The 17,071-nt window shown below is 48.9% G+C and overlaps 1 protein-coding gene across 1 annotated transcript in view; it reads right to left on the reverse strand.

Annotated features, from left to right (window-relative positions):
- Positions 1-8,607, reverse strand: part of LOC140406810 (uncharacterized) — a gene marked incomplete at its 3' end in the record, with an annotated part of 77,575 nt that extends 68,968 nt beyond the window's left edge. The window contains exons 1-3 of the mRNA XM_072494713.1: positions 8,493-8,607; positions 8,188-8,355; positions 4,910-5,118 (exon numbers count right to left, since the gene is read on the reverse strand). Coding sequence (XP_072350814.1) covers positions 4,910-5,118; positions 8,188-8,355; positions 8,493-8,591 — 476 coding nt within the window. The remainder of the gene's footprint in view (positions 1-4,909; positions 5,119-8,187; positions 8,356-8,492) is intronic.
- Between the last annotated feature and the right edge of the window lie 8,464 nt (positions 8,608-17,071).

Genomic DNA, 17,071 nt, shown 5'->3' on the forward strand with positions numbered 1-17,071 from the left:
CTCGCCAACACTAAGGGCATTTAAATGGTCATTGGATAGACATATGGATGATAAGGGAATAGTGTAGATGGGCTTGAGAGTGGTTTCACAGGTCGGCGCAACATCGAGGGCCGAAGGACCTGTACTGCGCTGTAATGTTCTATGTTCTATTCTCCAGGCTCAGCTCCAAAGTCTTCCCGCTGATCCAGGATGCGCCAAACTACGCCAAAGCCATGACTCGACTCAAGGACAATTACGAGCAGAAGACAAATACGCTCTTCGCCAGGCACGCGCTCGCAACTCATGCTCAACTACCTGGTGAGTCCATCGACGACTTCTGGAGGGCCCTAATCCCACAAGTTCGGGACTGTGACTGCCTGGATGTTACAGCTAAGGAGCACTCAGATCTCCTTATGTGGGACGCTTTTGTGACTGGGTCCGATATTTTCCGGCAGCGGCTCCACGCGCGATCTCGCAGAAACTAAAATGCTAGCACTCTCTATGACGGTCGCCCTGCGCAATGTCCAGTCCTACGCCCCCAGTCGCGCGGCCCACTCCTCCTCCGATTCATGGGCCCCCCAGGCAGCCGCCCCAGCGGGGGCGCTATCCACCCAATACGCCTGTGCTACGCGCCAGCCAGCGAACCCCGGGGGGCCCCGATGCTACTTTTGCGGCCAGCAAAACACCCCCGCCAACGCTGCCCGCGCTGCCCTTTGTAAGGCCTACGGGAAGAAGGGCCACTTCGCTGCTGTATGCCAGGCCCGCTCGGCGGCCGCGGTCACCCCCACCCTCCCAGTCACGGGCAATGGGCGCTGCCATCCTCCCTCCTCCCCAGGCCATGTGCGACCAGCGGGCGCCGCCATCTTCTCCGCTGCACAACACGTGCGGTTCGTGGGCCCCGCCATCTTGCTCCACCCCCGCAATGTACGTTCCATGGGCGCCGCAATTCTGTAACCCCCAGGATCTCCGGGCGCCGCCATCTTGTCTACCTCTCAGCACATGGACACCAACGGCGTTCCAGGACCTGAACTCAACAGCCGCCCCATTACCGGACGATCAACCAAGGCTCGCCTCCATGTCACTCGACCAGTCTCGCCTGCATAACCTGACCAACGCATCTACCAGCGTGAAAATCGACGGCCATGTGACCTCCTGCCTACTGGACTCCGGGAGTACCAAGAGCTTTATACACCCAAATACGGTAAGGCGCTGCTCCCTTAAGGTATACCCCACCAATCAAAAAAACTCCCTGGCCTCCGGATCCCATCGCGTAGCGATCCGGGTGTACTGTTCGGTCACGCTCACGATCCAGGGCGTAGAGTTCCACGGCTTCCGCCTCTACGTTCTCCCTAATCACTGCGCTGCACTTATCCTCAGCCTGGACTTCCAGTGCAACCTCCAGAGCTTGACCCTTAAATTCGGCGGATCCTTACCACCCCTCACTGTGTGCGGCCTCGCGACCCTAAAGGTCAACCCACCTTCCCTCTTTGCCAATCAAACTACAGATTGCAAACCCATCGCCACCAGGAGCAGACGGTACAGCACCCAGGATAAGGCCTTCATCAGGTCCGAGGTCCAGCAGTTGCTTCGGGAGGGTGTCATCGAGGCCAGCAACAGCCCCTGGAGAGCTCAAGTGGTAGTGGTTAAATCAGGGGAGAAAAACCGAATGGCCGTGGACTACAGCCAGACCATCAACAGGTAGGACCTGAAATCCGCCTACCACCAGCTCCCCATCCGTAAATCGGACCGTCCATACACCGCCTTCGAGGCAGACGGCCGGCTATATCACTTCCTTTGGGTCCCCTTCGGCGACACTAATGGGGTCTCGGTCTGCCAAAGGGAGATGGACCGAATGGTCGACCGGTACGGTTTGCGAGCCACGTTTCCGTACCTAGATAATGTTACCATCTGCGGCCATGATCAGCAGGACCACGACGCCAACCTTGCTAAATTTCTCCGCACCGCCACTCTCCTCAACCTCACGTATAACAAGGAGAAGTGTGTGTTCCGCACAAACCGCTTAGCCATCCTCGGCTACGTGGCCAGAACGGAGTTCTGGGGCCCGATCCCGACCGCATGCGCCCCCTCATGGAACTCCCCCATCCCCACTGCCCCAAGGCCTTCAAACGTTGCCTGGGGTTCTTTTCATATTACACACAGTGGGTCCCAAACTATGCGGACAAGGCCTGCCCACTCATACAGTCCACTCACTTCCCCTGACAGCCGAGGCCCAACAGGCCTTCGCCCGGATCAGATCTGATATTGCCAAAGCTGGGATGCACGCTGTAGATGAAACACTGCCCTTCCAAGTAGAAAGCGACGCATCGGATGTCGCCCTTGCCGCCACCCTCAATCAGGCAGGCAGGCCTGTGGCATTCTTTTCCCCCACCTTCCGTGCCTCTGAAATTCAGCACTCGTCCGTCGAAAAAGAGGCCCAGGCTATCGTTGAAACTGTGCGGCATTGGAGGCATTACCTGGCCGGCAGGAGATTCACTCTCCTCACTGACCAATGGTCGGTAGCTTTCATGTTCAACAATATACAGCGCGGCAAGATCAAAAATGATAAAATCTTGCGGTGGAGAATCGAGCTCTCCACCTATAATTACAAGATTAAGTATTGCCCTGGCAAACTCAACGAGCCCCCAGACGCCCTATCCCGAGATACATGTGCCAGCGCATAGGTAGACCGACTCCGGACCCTACACGACAGCCTTTGTCACCCAGGGGTTACACGGTTATACCATTTCATTAAGGCACAAAATTTGCCCTTCTCCGTCGAGGAAGTAAGGACAATCACCAGGGACTACCAGGTCTGTGCGGAGTGCAAGCCGCACTTCTACCGGCCGGACCACGCGCGCCTGGTGAAGGCCTCCCGCCCATTTGAACACCTCAGCGTGGATTTCAAAGGCTCCCTCCCCTCCACCGATCAACACACATATTTCCTCAGTGTGATCGACGAATACTCCCGGTTCCCCTTCGCCATCCCATACCCCGACATGACGTCTGCCACCGTCATTAAAGCCCTTAATTCCATTTTCACTCTGTTCGGCTTCCCCGTCTACATCCACAGAGACAGGGGATCCTCATTCATGAGTGATGAGCTACGTCAGTTCCTACTCAGCAGGGGTATCGCCTCCAGCAGAACGACAAGCTACAACCCCCAGAGAATGGGACGGTATGGAGGGCCGTCCAGCTGGCCCTACGGTTCAGAAATCTCCCGGCCTCCCGCTGGCAAGAGGTCCTCCCTGACGCACTACATTCCATTCGCTCATTACTCTGCACTGCCACTAACAATACACTACATGAACATCTTTTTGCCTTCCCCAGGAAGTCCACATCCGGGGTATCGCTCCCGACTTGGCTTACAGCTCCGGGAACCGTGCTTCTCCGTAAACATGTGCGGCTCCACAAGGCGGACACGTTGGTGGAGAACGTGCACTTGCTCCACGCAAACCCACGGTACGCCTACGTGGCGTTCCCCGACGGCCGCCAGGATACCGTCTCCCTCAGGGACCTGGCACCAGCAGGTTCCACCCCCACACCACCCCCGTCGCCACCCTCCCCTCCCCCGTCGCACCCATCACCACCCCCCTAGTACCGTCCGTCCTCCCTCTGCCCAGGAGGCGGGGTATAAATATGCGTGTCCTTCAGCTCGCAGCCATTTCGCCAGCTGCTGTGGGAGGCCACACATCTGATACTAATAAAGCCTCGGTTTGGATTCAACTTCGTCTCCAGTCAAATTGATCATGCCTCAACTCCAAATTTATTTTTAAATAAAATTAGTTAAATATCCTCCCCACCATTTTAATGAAGTCACCAATCACCAATCCATTTTGACAAATCATAGAATCCACACAGGGCAGAAGGAGGCCATTTGGCCCATTGAGCTCATACACCCTCTGAAAGAGCACCTTACCTAGGCACACTCCCCTGCCCTATCCTCGTAACCCCACCTAAACTGCACATCTTTGGACACCAAGCGCAATTTTAACATGGTCAATTCACATAACCTTCACATCTTTGAACTGTGGGAAGAAAGCAGAGCACCTGGAAGAAACGCACGCCGACACGGGAGAATGTGCAAACTCCACACAGTCACCCGAGGCCAGAATTGAACCCGGCCCCTGATGCTGTGAGGCAGCGGTGCTAACCACTGTGCCGCGATGTTTTAGCTGTTGTAAGAGTGGGATGACAATTGCAATATATTTCTCACAGTTTTAACTCTAATCATGAATTTGCACAGAATTAAAAGTTTTAATCATTCAATACACTGACCTGAGAAGATCTGGTAAATTGCTATTTGATATTTGAACATGAATGAAATAGTAAGTTCACATCCATTTAGAAGTTTCTAGTTTTTCTTCTGGAATGTACTCCAGCAAACCATTACACAAAAATGCACTTTTTTGTATAATATTTCTGGCCATAACTCTCAAAAAAGGAACTCACAAATGCTCTAATATGTGAGAAAAGACAACAGAAAGATGTGCTGAAGGACTGAGATGGGACAGATGGAATAGGTTGATACTCATGTGGAGTAAAGTCACCATAGTCCCAGATGACCATAAGTTACACCACACAGATGACCATAAGGATCACCACACCTCAGGCGAGGGTCAAGGTTGAGAAGGCAGGGCCCTCATGAATGACCTCAGCCGGTACGGGAATTGACCCCATTCTGTTGGCCTTACTGTGCATCGCAAACCAGCTATCCAGCCATCTAAGCTAAACCAACCACACTAGCACTAGTTGAGCCAAATGGCCTGTTTCTATGTTGTATATTCTCTGTAATTCTGTGTCGGCGTTAACATTCTCCTGGACATTTTGAACAGATGGGTCATGACAGTTCATTGTATCAACTATCACCATATTACATATGCTGAAAATGTGTCAATTAATTTGTTTTTCTCAGACAACTCTGTATACTCACATGGCTTGGTAAGATTCACAGCTTATGTTGGTGGGTATGATGGCAAGCACCTTTCTTATAATACTGGGCAACAGCAGAAATAATCTAGTCTGGATCAAGTCAATGTAGTCAATGGTAGTAAATGATGAAAATAAGGGTTCCAACAGCTGCATGATCTTGCTCAGCATCAAGTCTCTCACTTTCGAATTTTGAAAAATTGTAATATTCATCTGAAATGAAAGGATAGTCGAGTATATTAATTATTTGTGGGCCACAATAATATTTTCAGATGGAAATAAGACAAAATTAATAAGTGTTCATGTTTATTCCGAGTTTCCCTGAGGCTATCAATCCTATGCAGTCATTTTTTTAATCTGTTGGTATAAAAATGCTGTGCTTTGGTGGCTACAGCTTAGCCATGACAGGATTATTTTTGTTATTATTGGTGTGGTGGCAACCAACATCAGCCTTTTCTAGTGTCCACATTGAGATCAGGTAAAACAATGTATGAGAGGTTGAGCATCCATGACCCTTTCAGTGTTTTCCCTGCCCGTTCATGTGGCTATCAAGATACATCTTAAACGTTGCTTTCGAGCGTGCTTCCACAACCTCCACTGGCAATGCGTTCCAGGCATCCACCACCATCTGTTTGAAAAACTTCCCCCGCACATCTCCCGGAAACTTTCCACTTCTCACCTTGAACCTGTGCCCCATTATAAATGAGTCTTCCACCCTGGGAAAAAGCTTCTGACTATTCACCCTGTCTATATTTTTCATAATTTTGTCGACCTCAATTAGGTCTCCCCTCAGCCTCCATCTTCCCAATTAAAACAATCCGAGTTTATTCAACCTCTCCTCATAGCTAACAACTTTCAGACCAGGCAACATCCTGGTAAACCTTCTTTGCACTCTCTCCAAAGCATCCACGTCTTCTGGTAGTGTGCCGACCAGAACTGCACACAGTATTCCAAATGTGCTCTAACTAAATTTTTATACAACGGTAACATGACCTCCCAACTCTTGTACTCAATGCCCCAGCTGATGAAGGCAAGCATGCCGTATGCCTTCTTGACCACCTTTCCACCTGTATTGCCACTTTATTGGAACTATGGACCTGAATGCCCAGATCCCTCTGTATGCCAATGCTCCTCAGGGTTCTGCCATTTACTGTATAATTCACACCTGAATTTGATCTTCCAAAATGCATCATCTCGCATTTGTCCAGATTGAACTCCATCTGTATTTTTCTCTGCCCAACTCTCCAATCCCTCTATATTCTGCCTATGACCTGGACACGGGGGGGGGGGGGGGGGGGGGGGGGGGGGGGGGGGGGGGGCAGGCATTCTCAATGTCAACTTCCACTGCCCTCCGGGGTAGAGAATTCCAAAGATTCACCACCCACTTAGTAAAGATGTTGCTCCTCATTTCAGTTTTAAATGGCCCATGCTTATTTTGAGATAGTTTCCCTGATTCTTTTCCCCAATCAGAGGAAACTTCCTATTGACATCTGCCCTGTTAAGAGTTTTGTAAGTTTCAATGTGATGTCTTCTCATTCTTTGAAGCTCTAGCGAATACAGGCTCAGTTTCCTCTATTTCTCCTCAGAAGACAGTCCTACCATTCCAGGGTTTCATCTGGCTAATACATCCTCGGATAAGACCAAAACTGTATAAAGCATTTCAGGTGTGGTTTACCAAAGCTCTTTACAATTACAGCAAGACATTTTTCCCCACCCTCTACTGAACACCGTTTTAAATGTTCCCCAGTGTTGTTTTATTTGCCAACAATGTTGCCCATTTTATTTTCCTAAATTCTATTCTATTCTCAACCCCTCAAAATCAGCTTTTCTCCAATCTATTAACCTGGTTTTCATCATACTTTTGTTCTTTTCTGTCATTGTTTTATGAATATTATATTAAGATCATTTTCAACAGATATTACCAGATAGAGCCAGATGATACAGGACCAGCCGGGGCTTGAACCAGCTGCCTCTCCATCCCAAGGGAGATCCCAGGGCCCTAAGGGCACTGACCAGGAGGAGGGGGCGCTGAGTGCTACCCCAAACCCGTCCCATGGAGTGGCGACAGTGGGCATCAGCTGCCATGAGTTCCACCCCTGTGATGATGCCACTTCTTGAGGTCAGCACACGAGACAGGGCAGCACGGGAGTGTGGTATTGTACATCATGTTAAACCCCGATTTACACAACCATCATGATGCCACTGTCACTTTCTTCTGCAATGAGTGCTGACCTCCGAACCCTTTGCCCATCTCTCCAGGCAGCCCCAACCCTTTCCGCCAGGTTCACATTTTTAAAAAGGAGTACTAATCGGCGCCAGTGTGAGCAACTGCTGGGGAGGTCGCTGAATGACGGGATGCTGTTGGATATGGGGTCGCCATCATTGATTGTATGGAAATGGGGCTTAAGTGGTGATAATTGGTTTCTCACCACGCTACGGCGAGATCCCGATTCCACCTATGGGAGCAGGCCGGTTGCATCGCAAATTGTTTGGCGCCTGGCGCGGATCTCATTTTTGGCCTCTCCTACTATTCTCCGGCCTCATTACGCTTGAGCTGGAGTGTAACAAGGCCGGAGAATCACGCCTTATGGGGTGTTTCTCCAACTGCATGATTGCTTCCAACTCCGCTGTTTTATTCCGCACAACATGCATTTGCATTGCTATACAGACATTTTAATTTATTTTACTAGGATTCAGTCTCTCCGTGTTGAATCATTGCTTTAGCACAACGTCCTCCCTTTATTCTTTTCTATGGTTTATTGCTGTTTTGTTTCTATTTAGGCCACTTATATTTCTTTTAGATCCTGCTCCCACTTTCAGAGTTTAAAACCTTTGCCACGCCCCATTTCAATGAAGGATGCCCTGACCCCACAAGGTCAACACTGGAAGCACTGGATGGGCATATCTTCACACTTTTATACTGGGATGCACCCATGTGAAAATCACCCCCAATCATTGCCAAACCTTTTAGACATTTCTACACGACACAACTGAGGAGGTAATCATGCACTTAAAGCTCACAATGTGCTGTTTTTCTGGACTCTAAACTTGGGCACTAATTCCAATGCTGATTGCCACTCCGAGGAACTTACAGCCCAATTATTTCATCAAACACAGGCACCTTTTATTTGCCCTATGCAACTATGCTCTTTTCCAAAACAGCTCGCACCAAATCTTCCCACAGGTTGTTTAAGTTGAGAAAAGATTTTTTGACTCGAATAAGTCTTTTGAAAATCACAATGTAAATTGGAAGTCTCAAAAACAGAAGGACAGTTATCTTACCTCTTGAGTATTATAAACAAATTGCGTCAAGTATGCATTCACGTCACTGGCATTTCTGCCTGCAAGTGCATTAATGATCTGGCTGATTTTCTCTACGTTATTCAATGCATCTGAGTTCACAGTTAATCCCGCAAGAATTTGAGGAGTGAGGAGGTCCAACAATCCAAGCTAAAACAATAGAATGTTGCTTTATCAAAGTTACAATGACATTTATAAAGCACATTAATAAACAAAAATGGCGTTTCCTCTTCAATTAAAAATGCTGCATTCTATCGTTTGTCTGGAAGTCAGTAAGTTCAACTTACTCCAGAGAAGTACAGAGCTGAAAAGTTGCTGTAAGACGAGCCATTAAAGGATTGCAGAAACTTCTTTTGTATCCACTTACGATTTTCAGCCATGTTCATTGTACATCCAGTACCTGCAGAACCCAGAGAGAAAGAAGCAATGTTGTTAGCTGTACAAATGTGCACGGGAGGCAGATCCTTTATACCAGGGTTTCCCAAACTGGGTTCTGCAGAACTGCAGGGTTCTGCAGGACTCATTAAGGGTTTCGTGGTAAGCCTGCCCATTATAATTTTTTTTAAAACTGGCCTTCCAGGTGATTTTTTTCACTTTGTTGGTTAATGATTGGCGCACGAGTCAGCCCATTGGTGCTCGAGTCAGCACTGAGAAGCCAGCCTCTGATTGAACAAGCTGGAAATACGAGAAAAAGTAAATTGAAACTCAAAAGGCAAGGCCATGAATGAAGGTGGCCGGACAGTAGAACAAGGTAGGTTGCACCCATGGGGCGGGAGAGGCCAGAGCCAAGAGGGGCTGGGCTGTGACGCGCCAAGGCCGAGAGGGGTTGGGGCCGCAGGAGCCAATAGGGGCCACAGGGAGCTGTGGCCGTGGGAGACAAGAAAGGCAGCGGATGAAAAAGGCTGGGCAGTGAAGCCCGAGAGAGGCCATGGAGATCCGAAAGAGTCACTGAAAGTGGCAACACAAGTGCAGAAGGTAGTCAAGGAGGCAGACAGTATGCTTGCCTTCATCAGCCGGGGCATTGAGTTTAAAAATTGGCAAGTCAAGTTGCAGCTCTATAGAACCTTAGTTAGGCCGCACTTGGAATATAGCGTTCAATTCTGGTCGCCACACTACCAGAAGGATATGAAGGATTTGGTGAGGATACAGAAAAGATTTACCAGGGTGTTGCCTGGTATGGAAGGCTTTAGCTGTGAGGAGAGGTTGGAGAAACTTGGTTTGTTCTCAGTGCAATGATGGAGGTTGAGGGGCTACCTTGATAGAAATCTACAAGATTACGAGGGGCATGGACAGGGTGGATAGTCAGAAGCTTTTTCCCAGGGTGGAAGAGTCAATTACAACGGGCCATAAGTATAAGGTACGAGGGACAAGGTTTAAAGAAATGTACACAGAAGGTTTTTTTACACAGAGGGTGGTGGGACCCTGGAACTCAGTGGTGAGGGAGATGGTGCAGATACGAAAGAGACTTTTAAGAGGCATCTTGACAGGGCAGCACAGTGGCGCAGTGGTTAGCACTGCTGCCTCACAACGCCAAGGTCCCAGGTTCGATCCCACCCTGGGTCACTGTCCATATGAAGTTTGCGCATTCTCCGCATGTTTGTATGGGTTTTGCCCCCACAACCCAAAGATGTGCAGCATAGGTTGATTGGCCAGGCTAAATTACCCCTTAATTGGAAAAAATGAATTGGATACTCTAAATTTATTTTTGAAAAAAGGGGCATCTTGACAAATACTTGAATTGAATGGGAATAGAGGGATTTGGTTTGCTGAAGAGTCGGGGTTTTTAGTTCAGATAGGCAGCATGGTTGGTGCAGGCTTGGAGGCCGAAGAGCCTTTTTCCTGTGCTGTAATTTTCTTTGTTTTTTATGATTTGGTATGTTGTAGGTGTAACATAAGCGGCTTCCTTGTGGTGCACTTGACAAAGGAAGGTTCAGACGTGGAGATAACTTCAACACATTTATTAAACTATTTACACGTCTATTACTCGGGTTCGACACTACTGCTAATCCTACTATAGCTACCCAGACTGACTAACCAGTTGTTGCAATCCACGTGGTGGGTGTAATATTGAATCAACCCTGTGTCTGTACTCACTGACTATCTCCACTGGAAAGAGGCAGATCATGTGTGTGGCGTCCTTTATATATGGGTTGGTGTAATGCCCTCCTGTGGTTGTGTCACCTCCTTGTGTATCTTGAATGTCTATTGGTCGTGTCCTATCTACTTGATCTATTGGTTGAGTGTGTGTGTGTGATGTCTTTGGTGCTCCCTCTAGTGTCTAGCTAGCCTACATGTATTTACATTGATGCACATCACCACATCCCCCTTTTTTTATATGTTACATATTTTCTGTACACTTTAAGAAAATTGAACAAAAAACAGGTAGATACGTTAAGGTATACGTTAAGGGGAGTTGAGTCATGAGAACAGTGATTAAACAATAAGTCCAAATCATTTGTGTGAGTCCAAAAACCATCAATCATCATGGTCAAATCGCCATCAACGTCCCTGTGCCACAGGATTTGGAATCCCTTTCTTTTTTTCGATGTTTGTGATGGTGCTGGCGAATGGCATCTTGTAGCTGATACAAAGAACAAAGAAATGTACAGCACAGGAACAGGCCCTTCGGCCCTCCAAGCCCGTGCCGACCATGCTGCCTGACTAAACTACAATCTTCTACATTTCCTGGGTCCTATTCATGTATTTGTCAAGATGCCCCTTAAATGTCACTATCGTCCCTGCTTCCACCACCTCCTCCGGTAGCGAGTTCCAGGCACCCACTACCCTCTGCGTAAAAAACTTGCCTCGTACATCTACTCTAAACCTTGCCCGTCTCACCTTAAACCTATGCCCCCTAGTAATTGACCCCTCTACCTGGGGAAAAGCCTCTGACTATCCACTCTGTCTATGCCCCTCATTATTTTGTAGACCTATATCAGGTCTCCCCTCAACCTCTTTCGTTCCAGTGAGAACAAACCGAGTTTATTCAACCGCTCCTCATAGCTAATGCCCTCCATACCAGGCAACATTCTGGTAAATCTCTTCTGCACCCTCTCTAAAGCCTCCACATCCTTCTGGTAGTGTGGCCACCAGAATTGAACACTATACTCCAAGTGTGGCCTAACTAAGATTCTATACAGCTGCAACATGACTTGCCAATTCTTATACTCAATGCCCCGGCCAATGAAGGCAAGCATGCCGTATGCCTTCTTGACTACCTTCTCCACCTGTGTTGCCCCTTTCAATGACCTGTGGACCTGTACTCCTAGATCTCTTTGACTTTCAATACTCTTGAGAGGTGCTGACGTTGAAGAGGTACCATCAACAGTATCATTGGAGGTCATGGTTATGCCATATGTTGAAGTTGGAGAAGACTGTACATACTGGTTCTGGCCATGTGCTGTGCTGGAAGGGTGATCCTGCTGAGAACCCTTGAAGCTTGACGAATTGGAAACAGAATTGCTGCTCGCATAAATACCTGGTGATGGTGTGAAACTAGAATCTTGCATCTGATAGGAATATGCCATCTGGCCAGGCTGGGGTGCAGCAAATCCTGATCCATCTCCTGTCGTTGTGGCATCTGCTGTCACCCTGAGCATGCCATCACTGAGGTTGCGGCACTCTATGTCTGGAGTAAAGTCCGGCTTACGTGAATCAGAGTCGGCATTTGGTTGCTCCCCATCTGGAGTCTGATTTGTTTTAACTGAGTCAGTGTTGGTTTGTTGATGCTCCCCATCCGGAGGTTCACTGGAGTCAGCTGAGATTTCTTGAAGCTGCACGTCTGGAGTCGGAACATGCAGGAATGCATTGACAGGTGGAGAGGTTTGAGCGAATGAGGGTGGAAGTATCATGGTGTCACCAGAGTTACCAGTGGTCTCACAGTGATCATCGAGTGCCTCTGTACACACTAGCTGAGGTCTGTCACTTTGCACATATTGCATGGGAAGTGGGATGCTGTCGTCACTCGTCTCACATACCGTGGGTAGAGCCTCAGTAGCTGCCTGGTGTTCACTTGGGTTGGGTAAATTGTCAGAGTCTTCATCTGGTGGTGCAAACAATGTGGGTGGACTGTCATTGTCTTGCTGTTGTCTTTCATTTGGGCTTGGACTGTCATCGTTGCTTTGTTCTTCACTGTAGCATGATAGACCGTCATGGTCGTCCTGCTGTGCACTGGAGCGTGGTAGACTGTCAAGTGTGAAAATAGATAAGTTGCCTGGGCTGGATGGGATTTATCCTAGGATTCTATGGGAAGCTAGGGAGGAGATTGCTGAGCCTTTGGCTTTGATCTTTAAGTCATCTTTGTCTACAGGAATAGTGCCAGAAGACTAGAGGATAGCAAATGTTGTCCCCTTGTCAAGAAGGGGAGTAGAGACAACCCCGGTAACTATCGACCAATGAGCCTTACTTCTGTTGTGGGCAAAATCTTGGAAAGGATGTACAATCATCTGGAAAGGAATAATTTAATTAGAGATAGTCAACACGGTTTTGTGAACGGTAGGTCGTGCCTCACAAACCTTTTTGAGTTCTTTGACAAGGTGACCAAACAGGTGGACGAGGGTAAAGCAGTTGATGTGGTGTATATGGATTTCAGTAAAGTGTTTGATAAGGTTCCCCACGGTAGGCTATTGCAGAAAATACAGAGGCATGGGATTCAGGGTGATTTAGCAGTTTGGATCAGAAATTGGCTAGCTGGAAGAAGGCAAAGGGTGGTGATTGATGGGAAATGTTCAGCCTGTAGTCCAGTTTCTAGTGGTGTACCACAAGGATCTGTTTTGGGGCCACTGCTGTTTGTCATTTTTATAAATGACCTGGAGGATAGCGTAGAAGGGTGGGTGAGTAAATTTGCCGATGACACTAAAGTCGGTGGAGTTGTGGACAGTGTGGAAGGATGTAACACGTTACAGAGGGACATAGATAAGCTGCAGAGCTGGGCTGAGAGTTTAATGCAGAAAAATGTGAGGTACTTCATTTTGGAAGGAATAACAGGAAGACAGAGTACCGGCAAATGGTAAGATTCTTGGTAGTGTGGATGAGCAGAGAAATCTTGGTGTCCATGTACATAGATCCCTGAAAGTTGCCACCCAGGTTGAGAGGGTTGTTAAGAAGGCATACGGTGTGTTAGCTTTTATTGGTAGAGGGATTGAGTTTCGGAGCCATGAGGTCATGTTGCAGCTGTACAAAACTCTGGTGCGGCCGCATTTGGAGTATTGCGTTCAGTTCTGGTCGCCACATTATAGGAAGGATGTGGAAGCATTGGAAAGGGTGCAGAGGAGATTTACCAGGATGTTGCCTGGGCTGGAGGGAAGATCTTATGAGGGAAAGCTGAGGGACTTGAGGTTATTTTCTTTGGAAAGAAGAAGGTTAAGAGGTGACTTAGTTGAGGCATACAAGATGATCAGAGGATTAGATAGGGTGGACAGTGAGAGCCTTTTTCCTCAGATGGTGATGTCGAGCACAAGGGGACATACCTTTAAATTGAGGGGAGATAGATATAGAACAGATGTCAGAGGTAGGTTCTTTACTCAGAGAGTAGTAAGGGCGTGGAATGCCCTGCCTGTAACAGTAGTGGACTCGCCAACATTAAGGGCATTTAAATGGTCATTGGATAAACATATGGATGATAAGGGAATAGTGTAGGTGGGCTTTAGAGTGGTTTCAAAGGTCGGCGCAACATCAAGGGCCGAAGGGTCTGTACTGCGCTGTAATGTTCTATGTTCTATGTTCTTCTTGCTGTTTACTTGAGCATGGCAGAATTGCATCGTCTGCCGCTAGTTGGTCAGAAGAGGTTGCTAGACCCTCATGGTCTTGTTCCTGCAAGGACTGCGCGTCGGAGTCTTGCGTTGCTTCTATCATGGAGGCTGTCCACAAGCCCGCTGCGGAGTCATGTGACACTGGAGTCACGTCTTGTGTGTGCAAGGACTGCACTCTGGAGTCTTGCGTTTCTGCAATTGTGGAGTCTGTCCACGAGCTTGCTGTGTAGGCTTGTGACACTGGAGTCACTTCTTGTGTGTGCAAGGACTGCACTCTGGAGTCTTGCGTTTCTGCAATTGTGGATTCTGTCCACGAGCTTGCTGTGGAGGCTTGTGACACTGGAGTCACTTCTTGCTTATGCAAGGACTGCGGTGTGAAGTCTTGCGTGTCTTCTTTCATAGAGTCGGGAACCCTGAGCGGTGCGTGGACCACGCTCTGTGTGGCAGCAGGCCGCTCTCTGTGGGCTCTCTGTCTCTTGGTTTCAGGCCGCAGCATCATCCTGCACTCACGAGTCGGGATGTCATATCTGCTAGGCTGAAGATCCTCAAATCCCAAGAACGAATCCGCGACTGCGTCGGATCCAATACGGGGGTCACCAATGTGCAACACGTCTAGTTGCGGTTCGGATTTGGTACTGGGGGAGCCTCCCATGGTGAAAGGTTTGTCCGAGTCGTAGTCTTCTAGGACCATATCATCACTGTTTGCGTCGGAGCTGGCATTGGGCTCGCGAGGTTCAAAGAAAATATAAAGGTATTCAAGGTAGGAATCATCGGTTTGGGCATAGGTAACTGCTTGTTGCAGGGTTCTTCGGAGGTTAATTTCATTTCCTGGTTCAATTTGAGGCATTGTGCTGACATTCCAGGTGAAGGAAGGTTGTTTTACGGCTTTAAAAGATTTTTTCTTTGATTTGGGACGTTTCCCCTTTAAATGGGCGTGGTCCGGGGCCTCTGACGTCATGACGCATGTGACGTACTGCGTAGGAAGTGATTGCGCATGCGCAGGTCGCGGTTTCTTTACTGATGGCCGTTTTTGTGATTGCACATGCGTGGCTTCTCGCGCATGCGCAAACGGACCTTCCCGTTCTGCGCGCTTCTCGCGTAACTGTGCAAGTGCAGTCCCTTTGAAAGATGGCCGCCGATCAAAACAGTTCTCTGCTCCGGGATCTCGGCCTCGTGGTGAGTACTGGTGCTTCTCTTACCTTTTTTTGCTGGTTGGAGTGTGTTTTCCTCACAGTATTTGCCGAATTTGTCCAGGACTGCCTGGAAGTCGCTCCTGTTTTGCCCCTTGGAGAACTTGAATTTTTAAAAGATTTCTTCTGCTCTGGCACCGGCGATGGTGAGGAGAAGCTCTGTTTTTTCAGCATCGGCCAGGTCTTCTAGTTCGGCTGCTACCAGGAAGAATTCAAAGATTTGCCGGAATACCCGCCAGTTTTCGCGGAGATCTCCGTGGCACCGGAGCTGTTGCGGAACCCGGATCTCGAACATCTTGACTGGGTATCGTTGCTGGTTGTCACTGTACGCTGAGGTATGGCTATCTGGATTGAAACAGTTCAGTCCTGGTACCATGATTTGTTATGCTGTAGGTGTAACATAAGCGGCTTCCTTGTGGTACACTTAACAAAGGAAGGTTCAGACGTGGGGATAACTTCAACACGTTTATTAAGCTATTTACACTTCTATTACTCGGGTTCGACACTACTACTAATCCTACTATAGCTACCCAGACTGACTAACCAGTTGCTGCAATCCACGTGGTGGGTGTAATATTGAATCAACCCTGTGTCTGTACTCACTGACTGTCTCCACTGGAAAGAGGCAGATCATGTGTGTGGTGTCCTTTCTATATGGGTTGGTGTAATGCCCCCCTGTAGTCGTGTCACCTCCTTGTGCATCGTGAATGTCTATTGGTCGTGTCCTATCTACTTGATCTATTGGTTAAGTGTGTGTGTGTGATGTCTTTGGTGCTTCCTCTAGTGTCTAGCTAGCCTACATGTTTTTACATTGATGCACATCACCACACTTTGTGTGTGTGCGTGTGTGTGTGTGAGTGAGGGAGAGGGGTGTGTGTGTGTTGCGAGAGGTGTGTGTGTGTGTCGAGAGGTGTGTGTGCTGCGAGAGGTGTGTGTGTGCTGCGAGAGGTGTGTGTGTGTTGCAAGAGGTGTGTGTTGCGAGAGGTGTGTGTGTGTGTTGCGAGAGGTGTGTGTGTGTGCTGCGAGAGGTGTGCGTGTGTGTGAGAGGTGTGTGTGTGCTGCGAGAGGTGTGTGTGTGTTGCAAGAGGTGTGTGTGTGTGTTGCGAGAGGTGTGTGTGTGTGCTGCGAGAGGTGTGCGTGTGTGCTGCGAGAGGTGTGCGTGTGTGCTGCGAGAGGTTTGCGTGTGTTGCAAGAGGTGTGTGTGTGTGTTGCGAGAGGTGTGCGTGTGTTGCAAGAGGTGTGTGTGTGTGTTGCGAGAGGTGTGTGTGTGTGCTGTGAGAGGTGTGTGTGTGTGTGAGAGGTGTGTGTGTGTGTTGCGAGAGGTGTGTGTGTGTGCTGCGAGAGGTGTGCGTGTGTGCTGCGAGAGGTGTGCGTGTGTGAGAGGTGTGTGTGTGTTGCAAGAGGTGTGTGTGTGTGTTGCGAGAGGTGTGTGTGTGTTGCAAGAGGTGTGTGTGTGTGAGAGGTGTGTGTGTGCTGCAAGAGGTGTGTGTGTGTTGCGAGAGGTGTGTGTGTGTGCTGCGAGAGGTGTGCGTGTGTGCTGCGAGAGGTGTGCGTGTGTGAGAGGTGTGTGTGTGCTGCGAGAGGTGTGTGTGTGTTGCGAGAGGTGTGTGTTGCGAGAGGTGTGTGTGTGAGAGGTGTGTGTGTGCTGCGAGAGGTGTGTGTGTGTTGCGAGAGGTGTGTGTTGCGAGAGGTGTGTGTGTGTGAGAGGTGTGTGTGCTGTGCGAGAGGTGTGTGAGTGTGTTGCGAAGAGGTGTGTCGATTGTGTTGCGAGAGGTGTGTGTGCGAGAGGTGTGTGTGGTGTGCGAGAGGTGTGTGTGATGTGGTGTGTGCGAGAGTGTGTGTGTGTTGCGAGAGTGTGTGTGAGTGTGTGCGAGAGGTGTGGTGTGTGCGAGAGGTGTGTGTTTGTGTGAGAGGTGTGCGTGTGTT

Source organism: Scyliorhinus torazame, unplaced genomic scaffold (genome assembly GCF_047496885.1).
Source record: "Scyliorhinus torazame isolate Kashiwa2021f unplaced genomic scaffold, sScyTor2.1 scaffold_881, whole genome shotgun sequence".
Classification (NCBI taxonomy): domain Eukaryota; kingdom Metazoa; phylum Chordata; class Chondrichthyes; order Carcharhiniformes; family Scyliorhinidae; genus Scyliorhinus; species Scyliorhinus torazame.